At 39.3% G+C, this 24,505-nt stretch overlaps 2 protein-coding genes across 5 annotated transcripts in view; one reads left to right on the forward strand and one right to left on the reverse strand.

The window, feature by feature from the left end:
* Positions 1-9,878: 9,878 nt before the first annotated feature.
* Positions 9,879-18,676, reverse strand: LOC128693402 (uncharacterized). Of its 2 annotated transcripts, XM_053783079.2 has the most exons (5): positions 18,564-18,676; positions 14,016-14,720; positions 12,804-13,514; positions 11,814-12,518; positions 9,879-11,539 (listed from the first exon to the last, which is right to left on the reverse strand). In XM_053783079.2, exons 1-5 carry the CDS (start codon positions 18,606-18,608, stop codon positions 10,421-10,423), a joined length of 3,285 nt encoding a protein of 1,094 aa, XP_053639054.2. In that variant the 5' UTR covers positions 18,609-18,676; the 3' UTR covers positions 9,879-10,420. The 2 variants fall into 2 exon arrangements, with proteins under 2 accessions (XP_053639054.2, XP_069953495.1); XM_070097394.1 differs by lacking the exon at positions 12,804-13,514.
* A 1,443-nt stretch (positions 18,677-20,119) lies between these two features.
* LOC128693546 (protein maelstrom homolog) overlaps positions 20,120-24,505 on the forward strand; it is a 68,391-nt gene continuing 64,005 nt past the window's right edge. For 2 of the 3 annotated variants that reach the window (XM_070097401.1, XM_070097402.1), the window contains exon 1: positions 20,438-20,578. In XM_070097401.1, coding sequence (XP_069953502.1) covers positions 20,572-20,578 — 7 coding nt within the window. In that variant the 5' untranslated portion in view covers positions 20,438-20,571. Of the gene's footprint in view, positions 20,177-20,426; positions 20,579-24,505 lie in introns of those variants that run through there. The other variant, XM_070097403.1, reaches the window with a different exon arrangement.

Here is a 24,505-nt window from a genome sequence, read left to right on the forward strand (position 1 = left end):
CGTGGAAGCTGCCAAAAGTGAGCCCCAATGTCGTAGCAGTGGGGGGTAGTATGTGGATTAGATGGGTGATCATGTGGATACAGCTAGCTCATACTTGCATCATTGTGTATTATCGATGGTTGCATCTCTCAGCCAAGCCTAGACAGCCCGCACTATGATCAAAATCCTTAAAACTCGGCTTTGAATGTCTATAGGTAGTAGATTCGCCGGTATGATCGTCCAGCCCGGGCCTTTTCCAAGAGGTGGCCCGGCCTTGGCTCCCTGTCGTGGGCATGCCTCAAAATAATATCTGCCATGAGAGGAAGCACAAGTACCTCCTCGTCTTCTGGGACCAGCTGTACCCAGGCCTAGCACCATTCCTCGCCCCCACGGGGCTCGTAGGGAGAAGCTAAGCACCTTGGGCTGCCACAACCACTGCCCACACTTGGCTCGAAGGGTGTGGCAGCTGTATAGCAGCAGAGGATGTCAGGAGGTGCAAAGGCAGCAAGCACTACAGGATCCTTTTGGAGCCACACTCCAACTTTGGAAGCTCAAGAATGCCTCTTGCTGTGTGTATTGCTGCTGCTGCTACGTCATTTGTCCGTTGCACTCTCCTCATATATATGTCAAAGAAACTCACGCGGTTTTTGCGGCATAATGGAATAATAATAAATTATTCTATTGCTAAGACCAGCAAGCTAAACAGTCTCCAGTGATGATAAACGATTTGTTTGTTTAGTACATATTTCCTCCGGTATTCACCAGGTGTGTTCTGTTGTTTTTTTATGGTAATATGGGTTAACATATACTATATGAATGCTCCTCAGCACACGCAATCACATACACACAGGAGTTGTGAATTGACCCCTGCAACCACAATTAGGTGAGTACACACACACACACTACAGAGGGATCTGGACAGACTGCAGGCCTGATCCAGCAACTGGCTCCTGGAGTTCAACCCCACCAAGTGCAAAGTCATGAAGATTGGAGAAGGGCAAAGAAGACCACAGACGGAGTACAGCCTAGGGGCCAGAGCCTACAAACCTCACTCAAGGAAAAAGATCTTGGTGTGAGTATAACACCGGGCACATCTCCTGAGGCGCACATCAACCAAATAACTGCTACAGCACACGGGCGCCTAGCAAACCTAAGAACAGCATTCCGACATCTAAATAAGGACTGATTCAGGACCCTGCATACTGTGTACGTTAGGACCATATTGAAATATTCAGGACCAGTTTGGAACCCTCACCTAGCCAAGCATGTAAGGAAACTAGAGAAAGTGCAAAGGTTTGCAACAAGACTAGTCCCGGAGCTAAGGAGTATGTCCTACGAGGAGAGGTTAAGGGAAACCGACCTGACGACACTGGAAGACAGGAGAGATAGGGGGGATATGATAACGACATATAAAATACTGAGAGGTATAAACAAGGTGGACAGAGACAGGATGTTCCAGATATGGGACACAGCAACAAGGAGTCACAGTTGGAAGTTGAAGACTCAGATAACTCACAGGGATATTAGGAAGTATTTCTTCAGAGTTGTCAGGAAGTGCAATAGCCTGGGTAGTGATGTAGTGGAGGCAGAATCCATACATAGCTTTAAGAAGAGGTATGATAAAGCTCACGGAGCAGGAAGTGACTGAGTAGCGGCCAGTTGAAGAGGCGGGGCCAGGAGCTGTGGCTCGACCCCAGCAACCACAACTAGGTGAGAACCTTGAGTTTTCCCTGAAGCAAGTTTATTCTTTTCTCTGAGGATGAGGGTCCCTAGGACAGTTCTAGAGGTGGTACCTGGAGTTTACCTGGAGAGAGTTTCGGGGGTCAACGCCCCCGCGGCCCGGTCTGTGACCAGGCCTCCTGGTGGATCAGCGCCTGATCAACCAGGCTGTTGCTGCTGGCTGCACGCAAACCAACGTACGAGCCACAGCCCGGCTGATCAGGAACTGACTTTAGGTGCTTGTCCAGTGCCAGCTTGAAGACTGCCAGGGGTCTGTTGGTAATCCCCCTTATGTGTGCTGGGAGGCAGTTGAACAGTCTCGGGCCCCTGACACTTATTGTATGGTCTCTTAACGTGCTAGTGACACCCCTGCTTTTCATTGGGGGGATGTTGCATCGTCTGCCAAGTCTTTTGCTTTCGTAGTGAATGATTTTCGTGTGCAAGTTCGGTACTAGTCCCTCTAGGATTTTCCAGGTGTATATAATCATGTATCTCTCCCTCCTGCGTTCCAGGGAATGCAGGTTTAGAAACCTCAAGCGCTCCCAGTAATTGAGGTGTTTTATCTCCGTTATGCGCGCCGTGAAAGTTCTCTGTACATTTTCTAGGTCGGCAATTTCACCTGCCTTGAAAGGTGCTGTTAGAGTGCAGCAATATTCCAGCCTAGATAGAACAAGTGACCTGAAGAGTGTCATCATGGGCTTGGCCTCCCTAGTTTTGAAGGTTCTCATTATCCATCCTGTCATTTTTCTAGCAGATGCGATTGATACAATGTTATGGTCCTTGAAGGTGAGATCCTCCGACATAATCACTCCCAGGTCTTTGACGTTGGTGTTTCGCTCTATTTTGTGGCCAGAATTTGTTTTGTACTCTGATGAAGATTTAATTTCCTCACATATATATATATATATATATATATATATATATATATATATATATATATATATATATATATATATATATATATATATATATATATATATATATATATATATATATATATATATATATATATATATATATATATATATATATATATATATATATATATATATATATATATATATATATATATATATATATATATATATATATATATATATATATATATATATATATATATATATATATATATATATATATATATATGCAAAACAACCACTCTGAAAGAATAGAGAAATTCCAAGCGCTTTCGTGACTACTCACACTATCAAGGAACTATGAAAGTAAAGCATCCAAGGAAGCTATATAAGGGGTCTGGCCAGCACCTCACTATCAGATCCCACAACGGTTAAACACCTGATGCGCGGCGACCCAACTGGACAGGTCCTTTGCACAACTCACCCCCAAGCTATTCTACCCAAGAAAATTTAAAAATTATTTGTCCAGTGTATTATTAAATTCTTCCCAAATTCTATTAATTATAAATGGATCTAATTTATATAAACCAAAGGAAATATTTATATTATTGTCAAAACTGCTTTTTATGAAACAAGATTCAATTATATTCCTGTCGACCATGGACTTGCTTGATACTACTTTCTCAACTTTTTGAAAATCAATTGGATGGTTAAAATCTCTTACATGAATAAATAGAGCATTGGAATCTTGTCCAGTTCTAATGCTATATTTATGTTGTTTTAATCTTAGTTCGAGATTTTTACCAGTTTGACCGTAATAAACTTTATCGCAAATTTTACAAGGAATCTTATAGACACATCCATCAGCATTTTGGGGGAAATTCTTTATCAAGTTTTTTTACTGTATCAAGATTTTTGAATACAACTTTAATATTAAAAGTCTTAAGAAGAGAAGGCATATCAACCAAGTTTTCATGGTAAGGGAGAACCAACATATTTTTAGTTGAATAAGGCTGGTTGTCCCTTTTTGGATTGTAAAAAGTATTTCTAGCAACTTTAAAAGATTTATCAATTACATTTCTTGGGTATTTTAAATCATTACCTATTTCATAAATTTTGGATATTTCCTCATCTATGAACTCAGGACTACAAATTCGTAAAGCTCTCAAAAACATTGATGAGAAAACAGACAGTTTGACTCTATCTTGATGCGAGGAATAATAGTGGACATAGGAACAGTTATTTGTAGGTTTTCTGTAAATTTTAAATTTGAATTCATTATTACCCTTAATAATTAAAACATCTAGAAAAGGCAATGAGTTATTTTCTTCAAACTCAACAGTAAAGTTTATAGAATGGGCTAAGCTATTTAATTTTCCAAGGAAATGGTGTATATCTACATTTTTGGGCATAAGACAATAATATGAATATTTCCTTTGGTTTATATAAATTAGATCCATTTATAATTAATAGAATTTGGAAAGAATTTAATAATACACTGGACAAATAATAATTTTTAAATTTTCTTGGGTAGAATAGTTTGTGGGTGAGTTGTGCAAAGGACCTGTCCAGTTGGGTCGCCGCGCGTCAGGTGTTTAACCGTTGTGGGATCTGATAGTGAGGTGCTGGCCAGACCCCTTACATAGCTTCCTTGGATGCTTTACTTTCATAGTTCCTTGATAATGTGAGTAGTCACGAAAGCGCTTGGAATTTCTCTATTCTTTCAGAGTGGTTGTTTTGCATATTCTGAAATCACCTGTTTACTGTGATCTTATTGCATATATATATATATATATATATATATATATATATATATATATATATATATATATATATATATATATATATATATATATATATATATATATATATATATATATATATATATATATATATATATGTGTATATATATATATATATATATATATATATATATATATATATATATATATTTATATTTGTGTGTGTGTGTGTGTGTGTGTGTGTGTGTGTGTGTGTGTGTGTGTGTGTGTGTGTGTGTGTGTGTGTGTGTGTGTGTGTGTGTGTGTGTGTGTGTGTGTGTGTGTGTGTGTGTGTGTGTGTGTGTGTGTGTGTGTATGTACTCACCTATTTGTACTCACCTATTTGTGGTTGCAGGGGTCGAGTCCTAGCTCCTGGCCCCGCCTCTTCACCGGTTGCTACTAGGCCCTCTCTCTCCCCGCTCCATGAGCTTTATCAAACCTCGTCTTAAAACTGTGTATGGTTCCTGCCTCCACTACGTCATTTTCTAGGCTATTCCACTGCCTTACAACTCTATGACTGAAGAAATACTTCCTACTATCTCTCTGACTCATTTGTGTCTTCAACTTCCAATTGTGGCCTCTTGTTTCTGTGTCCCCTCCCTGGAACATCCTGTCCTTGTCCACCTTGTCTATTCCACGCAGTATTTTATATGTCGTTATCATGTCTCCCCTGACCCTCCTGTCCTCCAGTGTCGTCAGGCCGATTTCCCTTAATCTTTCTTCATAGGACATTCCCCTTAGCTCTGGAACTAACCTTGTTGCAAACCTTTGTACTTTCTCTAGTTTCTTGACGTGCTTTATCAAGTGCGGGTTCCAAACAGGTGCTGCATACTCCAGTATGGGCCTGACATACACGGTGTACAGTGTCTTGAATGATTCCATACTAAGGTATCGGAATGCTGTTCTCAGGTTTGCCAGGCGCCCATATGCTGCAGCAGTTATCTGATTGATGTGTGCTTCCGGAGACATGCTCGGTGTTATACTCACCCCAAGATCTTTCTCCTTGAGTGAGGTTGCAGTCTTTGGCCACCTAGCCTATACTCTGTCTGTGGTCTTCTGTGCCCTTCCCCTATCTTCATGACTTTGCATTTGGCAGGATTAAATTCGAAAAGCCATTTGCTGGACCAGGTGTCCAGTCTGTCCAGGTCTCTTTGAAGTCCTGCCTGGTCCTCATCAGATTTAATTCTCCTCATTAACTTCACATCATCTGCAAACAGGGACACTTCTGAGTCTAACCCTTCCGTCATGTCGTTCACATATACCAAAAATAGCACTGGTCCTAGGACCGACCCCTGTGGGACCCCGCTCGTCACAGGTGCCCACTGTGATACATCATTACGTACCATGACTCATTGTTGCCTCCCTGTCAGGTATTCTCTGATCCATTGCAGTGCCCTTCCTGTTATATGCGCCTGATGCTCTAGCTTTTGCACTAATCTCTTGTGAGGAACTGTGTCAAAGGCCTTCTTGCAGTCCAAGAAGGTGCAATCAACCCACCCCTCTCTCTCTTGTCTTACTTCTGTTATTTTATCATAAAACTAAAGAAGGTTTGTGACACAGGATTTGCCTTCCGTGAATCCGTGCTGGTTGGCATTTATACTCCTGTTCCGTTCCAGGTGCTCCACCACTCTCCTCCTGATAATCTTCTCCATAATTTTGCATACTATACACGTCAATGACACAGGTCTATAGTTTAGAGCCTCTTTTCTGTCTCCTTTTTTGAAAATGGGAACTACATTTGCCGTCTTCCATACCTCAGGTAGTTGCCCAGTTTCCAGGGATGTGTTGAAGATTGTGGTAAGTGGTACGCACAACATATCTGCTCCCTCTCTAAGGACCCACGGAGAGATGTTGTCCGGTCCCATTGCCTTTGAGGTATCGATGTCCCTTAGCAGTTTCTTCACCTCCTCCTCATCTGTATGTATGTCGTCCAACACTTGTTGGTGTATTCCTTGTTGGTGTCCCCATCTGGTCTGTCCCCCCAGAGTCCTTCCTGTCTCTACTGTAAATACTTCCTTAAATCTCGTGTTGAGCTCCTCACATACCTCTTGATCGTTTCTTGTGAGTTCTCCACCTTCTTTCCTCAGCCTTATCACCTGGTCCTTGACTGTTGTCTTCCTCCTAATGTGGCTATACAGCAGTTTCGGGTCAGATTTGACTTTCGATGCTATGTCGTTTTCATACTGTCGCTGGGCCTCCCTCCTTATCTGCGCATACTCGTTTCTGGCTCTTCTACTAATCTCCTTGTTTTCCTGGGTCCTATGCCTCCTGTACCTTTTCCATTCTCTGTTGCACTTAGTTTTTGCCTCCCTACACCTTCGGGTAAACCAAGGACTCGTTTTGGTCTTCCTATTATTTCTGTTTCCCTTGGGAACAAAACTTTCCTCTGCCTCCTTGCACTTTGTTGCCACATATTCCATCATCTCGTTTACTGATTTTCCTACCATTTCTCTGTCCCACTGAACCTCCTGCAGGAAGTTTCTCATACCTGTGTAGTCCCCCCTTTTATAGTTTGGCCTGTCCCCTTCAGTTCCTGTTGTGTGTGTGTGTGTGTGTGTGTGTGTGTGTGTGTGTGTGTGTGTCGTGCCGAATAGGTAAAACTTGCTATTTTTTCTTAAATAGCAACGCTCTTCTTGCCGAATAAGGCAAGTGAAAATTTGTGTATGCAATGATTTCGCAAAAATCGTTCTGAACCTAACGAAAAAAAAATATATTTCACTGTGTTTGTTTATTAAATTATTGTAAGCTTATCTAAAATATATTTAGTTGGATTAGGCTAAATTAAATTGCGCTTGTTATAATAAGGTTAGGTAAGTTTTCTAAGGTTCTTTTGGTACAAAATTATTTTTACATTAACATAATTGAAAAAAATATATCTTTAAGCCTATAAGAGAAAATTTTAAAAAGGACTTAATTTTAAATGAATTATTGCTAATTGATCAATTTTACCTATTCGGCACCTGGCTTATATTAGTTTACACTAAACACACAAGTACATGCAAGATTAGAATTTTCTGACGTCAGAACAGCGGGGTTCTTGACCCATATTTGACAAAAGTTATGCGAACCATTGGCACTCGACTCAGTCACGGTTTATGCAAACAATGAAAGATCCCGAGGCAATGTGCCAACAGTTGGAGTGATCTGTATCTACTAAACTAGTCAAATGGTAACGGTGCGAGCCTAGCATTAACCCGTGGAGGGTTCTCAGTCAGGTGGACATGTAGGATTTTCAACCAAGGGGTCAGTGGGTGTTTTCAGTCAAGAATCCATGAGATGTTCTCAATTAAGGGATCGTGGAAGTGGAGTTCTTATCCTGGAGTCCGCTGGGACAGAGGGATCCATGGTAGTCCTTAAGTAGGAAGCAGAATGCTATATAGAGTTCTCAACGAGGGATCCATGATGGTCCTCAACCAGGGTGCCATGGAGAGTTCTCAAACAGTGCCATGCAATATTCTTAACAAAGGTGCCAAGGAAGATTTTCAACAGGGTGCCATGGAAGGTTTTCAACCAGGGAACCATGGAGGGTTCTCAACCAGAGTACCATGGAAGGTTCTTAATCAGGGTGTCATTGAAGGTTCTTAACCTGGAGAGCCATGGAGGGCTTTTATACAGTCGATGGTTTGGTTGCAGACATATTCAGAGTGTTTGATAGATTCCTTGCACTCCCTTGTAAAAGTTACAACTTAATACCACTTTTCCGGTTCAGTGATAGTAGTTAGAGCGAGATCAATAATTTGGCAGTCTCTTGGAGGTGAGATGAGTTCTCTGGGAAAAGTTACCCACCATGTTAACCTTCCTAAACTACCGGTAGATGGCTAGTTTGAGAATTCATTGTTCAATCTTCAACGGCCGTGTGCGGCATAGTGGACGGCTTGTAGTGCCCTGTTCACTTTGCGCATTCCCTCGTCAAGCTACAACCGTTTACTATATAAAAGTGTGTGCGTTAAGAGGAAGGAATTTTGCCAGCTCAATTATCCACAACTTATGTGAGGCAGAAACCAACACCATTAATTAACCAAATGATTTAGTCTTGACACGAAGCCCAGACACTTGTGGAGTTCTTGGCATGTAGAATACTACCTAAAAATTAATTCACGATATTTTTCACCCAAGAATTTGTGTAAAACTTTTGCATAGGATTTCATATTCATGTACGGTACTAGCCACTACTGTATTTGTACCCTAATTATTTTAACGAAAAATAATTTGTTATTATTTTGTAATGTTAGTTCCTTTTTCTTATTATTCCTAAGTTTATCATTTTAATACAGTCTTTTCGTTTAAAATTAACTATTAATGCCTATTAGTTTGAGAACAAATTGTAATAAGCATACAGTGCAAAAAAAATCTTGCATCAGTTGCATAACTATATTAGTATTAAGTTTTACGTTTCGTATTATCTGAAGCAATATTTATTGAACATACGACACATACATACTCAATAAAACACAAAGTAGAAAAGTGAAAACAAAGAGAACGAAATGTATGCACGTGAAGCGGTCCATCGACACCATGCCCAGCCCTTCTAGGGTAGGGTAGGTGCCTGAGCCCGAGCCTTTAGCTCATAAGACTGTCATTCCCATTAGCCCCCTTGTGGCGGGGATGGCAGACCAGAGGCCTAGCTTGTGGCTAGGCCTGGGGACAGTTGGTCCCAAAGATGAGGAGGTACTTGTGCCTCCTCCCATGGGAGACTTAGGTCTCAGACACTCTTTAAAGAGGGAGCCAAGGCCGGGCCACCACTTGGAAAAGGCCCGGGCCGGGAGAATACCGGCTAATCTTTAATAATAATAATGCACGTGAAGCGCTAAACCCATCTTAGGTATTCAGTGCAAATTTTAAGCAGCAGTGTACAGAAACGCTTAGTATTGATTATAATCATAACTAAGCGCCAAACCCACAAGGGTCATAGTCTGAGTATTGAACATAAACGAAGTGATCCTTTTAGTCATCAATGTGACTGATACGATACTTGCTGCATAATCTGAAATATTCCTGCTGTATAACATGGAATATTCATGTTTGGATAGTATTTCTATATACACGGATGACCATAAAGGGAAGTTGTTAATCAATCATTAAACCTGAAAAAAAGTCAACTGTTGTCACATTATGGTTATCTGCAATGATTGTTTGTATACTCTTGTAATGGTATATCATATCATCCCCGGTAGGAGGTATGTAGCCTCATCGGCCCCTCATGCTATACATCGTTATTATGATCAGTTTAAACGCTAAACCCTGAGGGTCATACAGCGCAGCATATTTATTTATATATCCTCTCGTCACCCAATCAGACATGTAGCTTACGTAAAATACTCCTAGAGACCCTTGGAAGATCAAATGGGTAATATATGGCCCAGCGGAATGAGACAATCAGATTGATCCAGAGGGGAGGGCAGTTACAATTCCTTTGATTAAAAGTCCTTCACTAGCATCCAAGCACCTTCTTCCTTTCAAGGTACTATAGTTAGAAATCAAGTTTGTCAGGTATCTTGAAATGAGCATATGAGGTTGTAAATAAAATCAAAATTAACCTAGATGTACAGCCTGTCAACACTTTATTTAAAATAAACTCCATAAACTTGTACAAAAACATTAAAAAAAAACAAAGATTTTCTTTTATAAAACAGACCTAAATACCTTTAAAACTTTTATGGACAACAGGTTAAAATAGCACTACACAGAATGATGTGGTGCCACCAACTGTGGTCACCTGCTGGCATGAAGATAGTTAAGAACATGTATATAGGTGAACATAAATTGGCACGTGTATATATGCATGTATCTAAGCATTCTTTTAGGAGCGCACGTCATTACATGCACACAGGACAGTATAACTAACATGCATCTAAACATTCTTTTAGGAACACAAGCAATAATAAAAAATAAATGAGGTCGAATAAAGTGAACTTTGTGCTGATTCTGTCAATAATACAATTTCAAATGCCTTTTAATGAGAATAAGCGAGCAAATAATTTATCTAAATCCACAATTAAAATAGTCTTAAAACAAGTTATCTCCATAACGAGCAGAGTATAGAGGTTAAGTAGATGTATTAGTCACCGGATGTAGCAAAGATAATCAAAGCTCTTTGGATACTTGAGCTGAAAAGGGATATGATGAAAGTGACAAATTAACACAGTTGAGAAACTCGGCTGCATCAGCTGTAGTCCAGACGGAGAGAAAATCCTCTAGTCCATCTTCACGAAGTTTCACAGGTGACGTGCCATGCTCTTCAGCCAGCTCTTGTTTTTTCTTGTCTGCTAAAGTCGCTTTTTTGGGCCCATTCCGACAATGAGTAAGAAGATCATAGTCGGGGTTTGCATCATTTTTAATCCATGCAAGACCTTTATAAGCGTGCCTTCTTCTTTTAGTTTTATTATTCAGTCTCACCGCTTTTTTCACGCCCAACCTTCTGATAATCCGCCCCACAGAGTGAGCTGTTAGCGGATTAACTTGGCGGTCGTGGCAAAATTGTTCATATTTCGTCATGAGTTCCTGTAGCACTACCAAATCTGTTTCTATTCCTGTAATAATCAATCTTTCCATATAAAACTGCATGAAAGTATTTTCAGATGTCATTATTTTTGGGAGGCAAGAAGAAATAGATGATTTTTTTAAACCCGAGTACACATGAACAGTTCTGGTAGTAGCCTTCACTCCCAGGCTATCCAAGATATGTCCAATAAAAATTTTCTTTGTTGGAACTTTATTCCTTTCCCTACAAAACTTTTCATAATTCCTAAAAAGGTCCTCACTCTCTACTGCGTCAGAAGGTAACCTTGTAATTTTCATTTCTTCACCAAGAAAATCAACAAATGAGAGATAATCTCTGGCATTCGAAATGGATCGATGATTATCGTTATAGGTGCTGGAGGAGTTACAAGTAAGACTTGGGCAATCACAAGATGACTGAACCCAGAGCAACCCAGAATAAGTTATTGTATGGTGACCAACCTGGTTTTTAGTTAGGTTTACAGGAATACCCCTTTCATTCAGATAATGCCAGAAATATCTCGCAGGGTGCGCTTTAATACGACTGATCCGGCAGTATCTCTTGTAGCTTGAGAACAGGTCCTTCCTTGGTATCACGTCATCACTCCTCCCAGTGATTTGCACTCTTGTAGATAAAAAGTCATTAATGGATTTATTGCAGAGCAAAGGGTAATCGTTCAGTTTGTTCTCAATAACTGCATCATCCTGAAATAAACAGAATGTACGATGTAGAACAGGTATTAGAATACACAGGGTATGATATAGCAATATTAATGTAGAAATTACAACCATTTCAATAAATCAATTAAATCTAATTATAACATTTTTATTCTCTCCGATTAAGGAAATTTTTAAGCAAAAATCCCACAGCTACTAAATGTGCACGCAGATGCATTTAAAAGCACGCAGGTGCATCTGCATAATTGTGCGCACATGCATTTACATGCACATGCACGCATACGCACCCAATGGTACCTACCTTAATAAACTCCATTGATGTATTTATAGGTGCTGAATTTTCTTGGGGGCATGAAGAGTTGAATGAATACTGAGAAGAGTTGGCGGAGTTGAAGTTTTTCTTAACCCACTGCAAACCTGAGTAAATATATTCTTGTCCCTGTCCATTTATTCCTCCTCTTCTGGTAATACACTTCACTCCCAGCATACTCAGGATGCGTCCCCTTAAAACTTTCTTTGCTGAAACTTTATTCTTCTCACAAAACTTTTCGTAATTTCTAAAAAGATCCTTACGATTTACTAGGTCAGTAGAAACCTTAGTAATTTTCACTTCTTTACCAAGAAACTCAACAAATGAATCTCTGGCAATCTTAATAGATAGAAGACGATTGTGAGAAACGCTGGAGGAGTTACAAGGACTTGGGCAATCCAGAGGTGGCTGTGCCCAGAGCAACCCAACAAAAGCTATTATATAGCAACCTTCCTGGGTTTTCCCTATGTTTACGTCAATACCTATCGTATCCAGATAATGGCAGAAGTCTCTGACAAAGCCCGATTTGACACGGTTGGTCTTGCAGTATTTTTTGTAATCTAAGAGGACATCCTCCCTTGGTACTATGTCATCACTCCTGCCAGTGATTTGCATTCTTGCAGATAAATAGTCATCCATTGATTTCTGACTCGGGACAGTGTCGTTGGTTATGATGTTATCAATAACTGCATCAGCCTGAAAGAACAAGATGTGTCATGCAGAATAATACACAAGGTATGATACAGAAACATGTAATAATTACGCCCATTTTTTTAACATGCTGGTAGTCGTCTTCCACCGAGGCAGAGTGACCCGAAAAAGAAACACTTTCACTATTATTCACACCCATTATATAAAAAATAAAAATTATGATTAACATATTTCTATCCTCTGATTATACACTAAAAAAACCTGAAACCCAAAACAATTAAATTTGTGTGCATCTATGTGCGTGTTGCATGCACAAGTAATTGTACTTACCTTATAGCACCTCACGGATGTGTTTTTAGATGCTAAATTTTCTAGGGGGCATGAAGAGTTGAGCGATTTTTCTAAACAAGAGGAGTTGGCGGCGGTGAGTTCTTTCCTAACCCATTGCAATCCTGAGTACATACAGTTTTGCCCCTGTCCATTTGTTCCTCCTTTTCTGACAGACTTAACTCCCAGGCTAGCCAGTATTTTTCCAGCAAAACCATTATCAGCTTTGATTCTATTCTTTTCACAGCAAAATTTTTCATAATTACTAAAAAGGTCCTCGCACTTTACCAAGTCAGATGTTAAATTTGTAATTTTCAGTTCTTCTCCAAAAAACTGAATGAATGAGGCTCTGGCACTTGTAGCTAACGGATGATATTCGGAGGTGTTTGAGGAGATTGAAATACGACTTGGGCAATCGCGACGTGGGTGAGTCCATAGCAACCCTGCAAAACCTATTACATGGTGACCAGCTTTGTTTTTCATTATGTTTGTGTGTATACCCCTAGTATCCAGATAACGGTAGAAGTCTCTTTTACGGCTCGGCTTTACACGGTAGATCTGGCAGTGTTTCTCGTAGCTTGAGAAAAGGTCCTCTCTTGTTATTATGTTATCACTCTTGCCAGTGATCTGCACCCTCTTAACCAAAAAATGATCTATGACTTGCTGGTCCAAGAGAGTGTCTTTGGTTTGGGTGTTCGCGGCAACTACATCCGCCTGAAACAGGATGTGCAATGTACAAAAACTAGATATTAGAAACACAGGTTTTGATAACGTAACATTTATATATCAATTACGCCCACTATGTCAAAACAATATGAATGCACTTTTATTCTCTTTGATTACTGGAATTTAAAAAAAAAATTAAGTGCAAAATTACTGAATTTGTGCGCGTGCATGTTCGCCTAAAAAGCATGTGCGCAAGTGCGTGAGCACCTGTACATGCTTGAGTGTGCATGTGCGTACACCCGTAAGTAAGTAAATTTATTCAGGAACAGGTACACATAAATAGTTACATAAAATATCATACATAGCACCATATGTGTAGATTACCTAGGTTGTGCAAGAATGGTATATAATACCAACAATCCCGCGGCTTTGATAAAGCCACAGGATGGCGAAACGTCTACAATAAAGATACCCAGATGTTGCACATGTGTCTTAATTTCATCAGATTACCTAGGATAACCCCCTCCAAAAAAAAAAAAAAAAACTTACCGTAATAATCTCCACTGATGTACTTTTGGAAGCCATATTTTCTTGGACGCATGAAGAGCTGAATGATTTTTGTAAACAAGAGGAAGCGGCGGCGGTGAGATCTTCCTTAACCAACTGCAAACCTGAGTACATATGTGTTCGCCGCTGTCTATCATTTTTTTCAGCTCTGTAGGTAGTCTTCACTCCCAGGATAGTCAGGAGGCGTCGTACAACGTAATTACTTGCTGGGGTTACTTTCCTTTCACTACAAAAGTTTTCATAACGTCTAAAAAGGTTCCAGTATATTACCAGGTCAGTATGTATCCTTGTAATTATCACTTCTTCTCCAAGAAACTCAATAAATGAGTTTGAGGAGCTCGTCGAGGGATAGGAATCGTTAGATGAGGTATGAGTACACTTTGGGCGATCACGATATGGGTGAGCAGAAAGTAGCCCAACAAAAGCTATTATATGGTGACCAGCCTTGTGTTTTATTATATTTACGTGAATACCCCTTGTGTCCAAATAACGCCAAAAGTCTTTAGCAAGACCTGACTTTACACATTTGGTCTGGCAGTATTCTTTGTACATTGAGAGGAGGTCATCCCTAGGTATCATGTCATCATTCCTGCCAGTGATCTGCACTTCTTCAGATAAGAAGTTATCCATGGATTTCCAACAAGGAAAAGTGTATCTGGTCTGACTGTGCTCAGTAACTGAGTCAACCTGAAAGAAACAAAACGTGTAATGTAGTAAAATTAGATACTAGTATAGGTAAAGTACAATACCTGGAGTTTACCCGGAGGGGGTTTCGGGGGTCAACGCCCCCGCGACTCGGTCTGAGACCAGGCCTCATGGTGGATCAGGGTCTGATCAACCAGGCTGTTACTGCTGGCCGCACGAACCACAGCCCGGTTGGTCAGGTACTGACCAACCGGGCAACATTATTATAGTAGTTACGTCAACTACATCAAAATGTTTAAAACGTAATGACAGACTGTTTTTGTTCTTTACGATGTATGAAACCGTGCAGCAACGAAGAAAAATAAACGTATTTTTTTTTTTTTAGAAATGGTATATATTCGGGAAGAGAACGTTCGGTTTGTTTGACACTGTATGAGGGTACATGTTTGGATACTGGTGAAGGACTCTTGATTCAAGGAACTGACGCTACTCACACTTATCACCTTCTTAATATTTCATTATATATTTTATATTTTGCATGGGGCCTATATTCATTTTGTGTACCTATGTTCATTCTTACTCATCTCCAACACATGACATTTTCCACACAGAAATCCGGCAATTAATTTTTACCCAAAAAAATTATAAAATAACATAAACATTGCATTGACTACATACATATTCTTATAATTTTTTATTCCCTTCGGCAATTTATACAAATTGCAAACATTTTCTGTGAGTATTGATCCTTGTTGCACTGCACTTGTGACTCTACCCAATGAAAAAAATCTTTTATCACTGTTCTTTCCTCTTTTTCAAGTAATTTTTTTATCCATGTATATATTTCTCCCGTTAATCTTGTTTTTCCTTTATTTAATTAATTTTCCAAGTGGTCTATAAAATCTAAGAAATAAAAATTCTTCCCCTTTTTCAAATATACTGCAATATCAATTTTCCTATTTAAATAATGTTTCTTCCTCTTTTTCTAGGAAATACTATACAAAAAATGTCTTATTTCCTTCCCTCATTTTAGTTCCTTATTTAACAAGCTTGTACCTAAAATATCTTATCCAAGAACTTTTTAGGAAACCCTTTGCACCTCCTGCTTCACAGACCATTCATTCTCTTTCTCTTTATGATTGATATTCCCTAATGTAAGTATTTTTATTTTGTCTTATTTTATTATCATGGAGAGGTGTTAAACTCGTGTTACATACAGCGGCTGAGGAATCGGAAGTAATCAGGATTGGTAAAGAGCTCTTGATCCGATGAATTGGATGGTGGTAAAGGGCTCTTGATCTGATGAATTGGAGCTAGCCTCCGCTTCCTTTCATTTAAAAATGATTACTTTCCATTCTTGCGCTAAATGACCCCTATGAGTTTGGGCTTCTCAGTAATTATTTAGTCAGGACGAAAACAATTTATGCATATCTTCAAACAACTAGATAGATAGAAGCCAAACAAGTCATCAGGCCCAGATGACCTGTGGAAAATGACAAATCGGAAAATAAGTCCTTAGCTTCAAATTATAGACAAATCAGCCTAATCTAGTCTGCCCGAAATGCCTTGGCAAGCTAGTGGCCTTCTTTGTAATAAACACTTCATAACATGAAAACCACACATTGTAAGCTTTACAAGGAAATAAACATGTCATTGTCAATCTCAATCGTGGGAAAATGATGAAATCATTAATTGCTGATATAACTTGAAGTCGCATTGAAAGACACTGATCAACGAATCTCAGCACAGGTTTACAAAGGAGTTCTTGCCTTATGAATTTACTAACATATTTCACCGAGGTATTCGAGGCTGCAAACTATGGTAAAAAAAAATACGATATTTGTGTATATGGACTTCAGTAAGGCTTTTGATAGCATTCCACAGAGGAGACTTTCATAATCAATTTAATTTCTAAAGAGGTGGACCGGTATTCCTGCGAAGGACTCGGCCAGATGACCAAAAGCGCCAGTGACAGGTCATCATATGACCAAGACCCGTGTCAGGAAACACCTGTCCTGTCTCCTGACGAATCTTACCTAACAGGAGCCTTATTAAAAGAGTAGTCTAGCGTGAGCCAGTAGGCCTGATGCAGTGTTTCTTCGTTCTAAGTATGCTGCCCAACAGACAATGCAAAATGTCAAGACTAAAAATTACACTACAGAAAATAGGGAATATAAAATCAACTATTAATTTAGTTCATAAAACACATAGAACGCAAAAACACAATGTTCTGTTTAATGTATCACTGCTGATTAAGTTTTACAAATATTCTTTATTACATATCAACATTCGAATTCAACACCCATATATAAATACGACACTTGTACAACACTTACGCCCAAGAGTTGCACTTCTGTATAATTCATCAACTTGTTGGTATTGAATAACATCAATAATAAGACCCTTTATAATCTTTATGAATTAGGTCACTGTATTTAGTCACACAGGCATTCAACACTTTCATCTTGACGCTGGCGTCGACAAGTATCTTTAAGTGCTGGTAAATATTGCAGGTGTATTATTTTAACACACGCTCTTTTTCAATCACTACTGTATTTAACAATAACATCTTATGTCCTTTTAGAGGAAGAACTGTGATTTTTAAACCCCCGTCATCATCCTCGGCTTCACTGAAATTGGTTTAAATTATTATAATAATGGGGAGCACTTAACCCATAGGAATATACAGCGCCTGTGGGGGGGGGTGTAAGGTATTCAGACTCAATTCAGGGAACCGGAGCACAGATCCAATTCCCTAGATCAAGAGCCCCTCACCAGCGTCAAGGAACCTCCCTTGAGGGGAAATTTGTTTAAAACACTACTCTTCCATCTTCCTCTAGTGGTGAGGCTGGGGGCCTGTGAGAGGCCTTACAAGTGGAATAGCCTAGGCCCTAGGGTCTACCTGGACGGTATTCCGGGGATCAACGTCCCTGCAGCCCGATCCACGACCAGGCCTTCCGTTGAATTAGGGCCTGATCAACCAGGCTGTTACTGCTGGCCGCACGTGTTCCAACGTACGGACCACAGCCCGGGTGATCAGCACCGACTCTCCGTCTAAATCCGCTATTTATCTTAAAGATCATAATAATTCTACCTCAGTGAAAACAATCACTTAGACGTTAATAGTGACAAATTTACCTTAATTTTTATTGCACTTTGTTTTACACATCTGGCTATATAATGAATATAAATGCAGCGAATACCTATACAGGATATAAGTGCTGAATATTGCCAATAGCTTATTATTATTATTATTTACTGGGAAACGCTACACCCATTGGGATCGTACACTGTCTGAGGGAATAGGAGGTATTCAAAGTCGATCCAAGGAAGGGGAGGATTAGTCCAATTCCTTGGATCAAGAACCCTCACTAGCATCAAGGAACGTCCCTTCAAGAGGTTCCAATTGAAATGACTGCACGATGATGGACATGAAACACTGGGTTTACTTCAGCACCTTTTAAATGGATAAATGTATCTCCCATTGGTGATGAACAGATTACAAAGACCTTAGTGTAGTCGACAGGCTTCAAACCCTAATAACCAACCAACCAGCTCACAGTTACCACCACCTAAATTATTATTATAATCTAAGGGGAAGCGCTAAACCCGGAGGATTATACAGCGCCTGGGGGGGGGATGTGGAAGGCATTCAGGCTTAATTCGGGGAACTGGAGCACAGATCCAATTCCCTAAATCAAGAGCCCCTCACCAACATCAAGGAACCTTCCTTGAGGGGCCACCACCTAAAAACTATTCTTTTTCATCCTTGGTTATGACAATCTTTAACGAATTTTCATAATGAATGAATACACATATGGGCAGAATTACAGTTAACGTAATCAGAATGAATAAAATGAGATAAAAATGAAGAATTGTTCTTACATCTTTGCCAGAGACTCCCGTTGCTGCTGCTGATGACGCCGCCATCTTTACTGTCAAAAAATTCGTAAAAATTAAATTTTAAAATTTAACATGTAACAAATACAGCTTATAAATGTTATATATTTAACGCCTACTCCCACTGCTGTTTATTACCTTCCTCTTGCTGGTATTACTCAATGAGTTTTCATCAACATTGTCAATTTGAAAGTATTTTTTTTTTAAATTCGGAATACAAGATATAAATTTGCGTTTAAATGGCGTAACATTACTTACATACATTTTTAAATAGTCCACTGCTAGTAATAATGTATTACATCAAACGTTATTAATTATTTTACCTCTTTTGGTAAATTTCAGGCTTCATTACTGGAAACTTATATACTTTTGTGTAATGAGGTGAAATAAAATATATGTGTTTTTAGATTATGTGAACTTAGTAATGAAAAGACCCGGGTCGGGAGAATACCGGCGAATAAAAAAAAAAGATAAAACCATTATAAGTGTCTTAGCAGAAAAGTGTTACTAATATATATATATATATATATATACAAATTAGGGGGATTCTGATATTTTTCAAGTAGATATGGACAAGTTTATTACAATCTACTGCCGGAAATGCTTTACATAACTGGACCTTTCCATGTTTTATGAAGCATATTTATAATGTAACACACTGTATCGTGAAAAAAAACAAACTAATGGACTAACAGTATCATTAGTGCCATTAGTAACCTATTATTAACACCTGTCTGTGTGTAAAATGAATATTAGAAATATTAAGATAAGATTTCGTTCGGATTTTTAACCCCGGAGGGTTAGCCACCCAGGATAACCCAAGAAAGTCAGTGCGTCATCGAGTACTGTCTAACTTATTTCCATTGTGGTCCTTAATCTTTTCCCCCAGGATGCGACCCACACCAGTCGACTAACACCCAGGTACCTATTTGCTGCTAGGTGAACAGGACAACAGGTGTAAGGAAACGTGTCGAAATGTTTCCACCCGCCGGGAATTGAACCCGGGCCCTCCGTGTGTGAAGCGGGAGCTTTAGCCACCAGGCCACCGGGCCAGTTAGGACTTCAGCGCTTCTCTATGAATACAGCTTCTGGGTATGAGAGGGAATCAAGTCTGAGGAAGGGAAAGGGCAGCTCAAATTCCCTGGACAAAGAGCTCTATACCAGCTTAAGGGACTTTATCCAGCCTTCAAGGAATCAACTTTTGTCCAGCGGCGTATTATATTTTTTTTTTTTTGTAACCGTGCTCTAAAAACATTAATGATCACAAAATACTATGATAAATATCTCAGCCAAGATATTTTAATGCTACTATATCTCCTGAATATTGTACAGACTGACTTTAAATTAATTTTTGTATACTAAGTTTGATTCTTCTCGAAATTCTGCGAAGGCCGTCAAGTTAACATCATTAACTCTCCATATAAACTGGAATTTTTTAATAAAACGCTCTGAAAAAATGATCTTAAGTCATACTCTATTTATGCAGTAAGTTTCTGTAGCAATATTCTGTAGCAATAACTGAAGTTGATGTAACTGGAGTGAAACAAGGGAAGTGTGAGGGTCCACCACTAGTGTGGTGAGTGACCTGGGACGACGTGGTAATGTTAGACGTTGACACAGTTTAAATCTCGCATATACCGCGTAGGACTATTGTAACTACATATCGTTCAAGGGAAGCTTAATCAGGCTATTGATATAGCTTCCTCTGAGCGAAATGTCGTTATAATGGGTGTTTTATGTGTTCATATCTGGGTGGAGGAGAGGGAGGGGTGGATGGTCTTCTGATAACACGTTTAGTGTCTCTCTTATCTCCTGTCTTAACCAGATTTCTTCTCCTTGCATTTACAGCACCTGTCATCCTCGCAGCAATGGGTCGCAAGAAGCAGCAAGAAAGTGAGTTTTATTTCTTCATGGTGGAGAAAAAACCGGAGGTGGAGAAAAGGTTAGGGCGGCCCGTGTCAATGGCTGACCTCCCTCAGCACCTCTATGCCGAATGGAAGGTAACTTTTTTTTATTTACCTAACTTTTTTGAGGGAGGTTCTTGACACCTGTACAAGACTCTTTATCTAGGGACTTGGCGCTCTTCTCACTTCTCGGGGCAAATCTGAGCCCCTTTTTATTCCTTAGGAGTTTAGCACTTCTTTTTTATTATAGTATTCTCTAGGAGCCATATGACCCACGGCTTTAGCGCTTCCCCATAACTATTTTTCTTTCATGTGGTTCATATTTCTTGCAAGCCACATTTAGGTTTTTCTTTACCAATTAACTTCGGTTTAGAAACCTCGTAATCCTAGGAAATGCGGCGTACATGGTTTAGACCTGATTATCTCCTGTTCCTTATGGGTTTAGCACATCTCTGTGAATAGTATACAGTATGTTTTAAGACTGGCATCTTGCATTACATGAATTTTACATAAAATCTTTGGTTATGGAAGTTTGTAGTAACTACAGTACAGACAAGTATGTAAATGAATGGTTATGAGCCAACAAGAAAAGGATTTTGTTCCGATTATTAACCCAAAGGTTTAATAACCCAGGATAACTCAATAAAGTCACTTGAAGATTTTTCTTATTTCCATTGGGGGCCTTTAATCCTCTCTTCCCAGGATGTGATCCATACCAGTCCATTAATACCCAGGTACCTAGTTGCTGCCAGCAAAACAGGTGTAGGGAAAAATCCCAATGTTTTTACTCCTTGGTACTGAACCCACACTGAGACCGCTACCAACTGAGCCACATTTACTGGCTACAGATGATAAAAATACATCAAAGAAACCCTTTAATAATAAAGGGTTTCACCCACTGTGGGCTCTATAAAGTACCTGATAAGCTCCCAGTGGGTAGTATCGTTTATTAATAAGAGATTTCTGTGCTGCAAGTGTCTGAAGATAAGAAATTTGTATTTTAATCACAATGAGTATACATGTATTACCCAGGAGAAAAGAAGGAAACTAATTAGGCTTGTCATGTTTCCACTGAAGTCCTTTGATCCTCTTTCCCAGGATGCAGCCTCCAATACTTCCACTTGCACTGGGATCACACAGGCCCTTCAAATGTGAACAGAAGGCACTACCACTTGTATCATGATTTCAGATTTCATGTAAAGTACTCAGATTTAACCTAGAATAAAACACCAGTGATCACAGAAGGGTTCCTAACAGTCGGAAGTTTCTGATACATTCTTCCACGTGTAGATTTTGTGAAATTATGACCATGCACTAACATAAAATAAACCTAAATTATGCATATGTGTCTTACCTAACAAACCTAAATTATGTTGGTAACTCTTATATTTTATCAGGTTACCAAGCCTGCTATCTTTATAATTAGATGAGAGCAACTTGGAAGTTCAGTGACCACCAGATACCATTTAAAATCATCAGTTTCATGTGAGGAATGTGCCTAGATATACAATATATGGAAATCATGTTTGTGTCCATTAATGTTATGCCTATTAGGTGTAAGGCAACAGTAGATGACCAAGGCAAATATGAATTTGCTCTATGGCATAATTTTAATGTACTATAAATGTCCCCCAAAATGATAATGAAACTTTGAAAGATGTAAAATATTATTAATTTCTAAAAAGTACATTTTACAGTTTATGTAGAATTAATTAACATTATTGGCATTCTTTATAAAGCCCCTGATTATGCATTTTGGACTGCCTTAAAATTAACTTCCAGGTACTGAAGAAAGTTAGGTTTGACTGTATACAGAGCTAAAGATTGAGTAAAGGAAGATGTGTATAAATTCCATAATATAGTACATTTTTTTTTTTTTTTTTTTTTTCCCAACAAGTCGGCCGTCTCCCACCGAGGCAGGGTGACCCAAAAAAAAAAAAGAAAGAAAATCCCCAAAAAGAAAATACTTTCATCATCATTCAACACTTTCACCACACTCACACATTATCACTGCTTTTGCAGAGGTGCTCAGAATACAACAGTTTAGAAGCATATACGTATAGAGATACACAACATATCCCTCCAAACTGCCAATATCCCAAACCCCTCCTTTAAAGTGCAGGCATTGTACTTCCCATTTCCAGGACTCAAGTCCGACTATATGAAAATAACCGGTTTCCCTGAATCCCTTCACTAAATATTACCCTGCTCACACTCCAACAGATCGTCAGGTCCCAAGTATCATTCGTCTCCATTCACTCCTATCTAACACGCTCATGCACGCTTGCTGGAAGTCCAAGCCCCTCACCCACAAAACCTCCTTTACCCCCTCTTTCCAACCCTTTCGAGGACGACCCCTACCCCTCTTTCCTTCCCCTATAGATTTATATGCTTTCCATGTCATTCTACTTTGATCCATTCTCTCTAAATGACCAAACCACCTCAACAACCCCTCTTCTGCCCTCTGACTAATGCTTTTATTAACTCCACACCTTCTCCTAATTTCCACACTCCGAATTTTCTGCATAATATTTACACCACACATTGCCCTTAGACAGGACATCTCCACTGCCTCCAACCGTCTCCTCGCTGCTGCATTTACCACCCAAGCTTCACATCCATATAAGAGTGTTGGTACTACTATACTTTCATACATTCCCTTCTTTGCCTCCATTGATAACGTTTTTTGACTCCACATATACCTCAACGCACCACTCACCTTTTTTCCCTCGTCAATTCTATGATTAACCTCATCCTTCATAAATCCATCCGCCGACACGTCAACTCCCAAGTATCTGAAAACATTCACTTCTTCCATACTCCTCTTCCCCAATTTGATATCCAATTTTTCTTTATCTAAATCATTTGATACCCTCATCACCTTACTCTTTTCTATGTTCACTTTCAACTTTCTACCTTTACACACATTCCCAAACTCATCCACTAACCTTTGTAATTTTTCTTTAGAATCTCCCATAAGCACAGTATCATCAGCAAAAAGTAACTGTGTCAATTCCCATTTTGAATTTGATTCCCCATAATTTAATCCCACCCCTCTCCCGAACACCCTAGCATTTACTTCTTTTACAACCCCATCTATAAATATATTAAACAACCATGGTGACATTACACATCCCTGTCTAAGACCTACTTTTACCGGGAAGTATTCTCCCTCTCTTCTACACACCCTAACCTGAGCCTCACTATCCTCATAAAAGCTCTTTACAGCATTTAGTAACTTACCACCTATTCCATATACTTGCAACATCTGCCACATTGCTCCTCTATCCACTCTATCATATGCCTTTTCTAAATCCATAAATGCAATAAAAACTTCCCTACCTTTATCTAAATACTGTTCACATATATGCTTCAATGTAAACACTTGATCTACACATCCCCTACCCACTCTGAAGCCTCCTTGCTCGTCCGCAATTCTACATTCTGTCTTACCTCTAATTCTTTCAATTATAACCCTACCGTATACTTTTCCTGGTATACTCGGTAAACTTATTCCTCTATAATTTTTACAATCTTTTGTCCCCTTTCCCTTTATATAAAGGGACTATACATGCTCTCTGCCAATCCCTAGGTACCTTCCCCTCTTTCATACATTTATTAAACAAAAGTACCAACCACTCCAACACTATATCCCCCCCTGCTTTTAACATTTCTGTCATGATCCCATCAGTTCCAGCTGCTTTACCCCCTTTCATTCTACGTAATGCCTCGCGTACCTCCACCACACTTACATTCTGCTCTTCTTCACTCCTAAAAGATGGTATACCTCCCTGGCCAGTGCATGAAATTACATGTATAATAATAATAACTATACAGTGGTACCTCGAGTTACGAACTTAATTCATTCCAGAAGGCTGTTCAAGTGCCGATACCGAATGAATTTGCTCCCCTAAGGAATAATGTAAATTAGATTAGTTCATTTAAGACCCCCAAAAATACACTTACAAAAGCACTTAAAAAATACACTTGCATAATTGTTCGAGTTAGGAGCTGTTTGAAACT

Source organism: Cherax quadricarinatus, chromosome 57, assembly GCF_038502225.1.
Source record: "Cherax quadricarinatus isolate ZL_2023a chromosome 57, ASM3850222v1, whole genome shotgun sequence".
In the NCBI taxonomy this organism is placed as follows: domain Eukaryota; kingdom Metazoa; phylum Arthropoda; class Malacostraca; order Decapoda; family Parastacidae; genus Cherax; species Cherax quadricarinatus.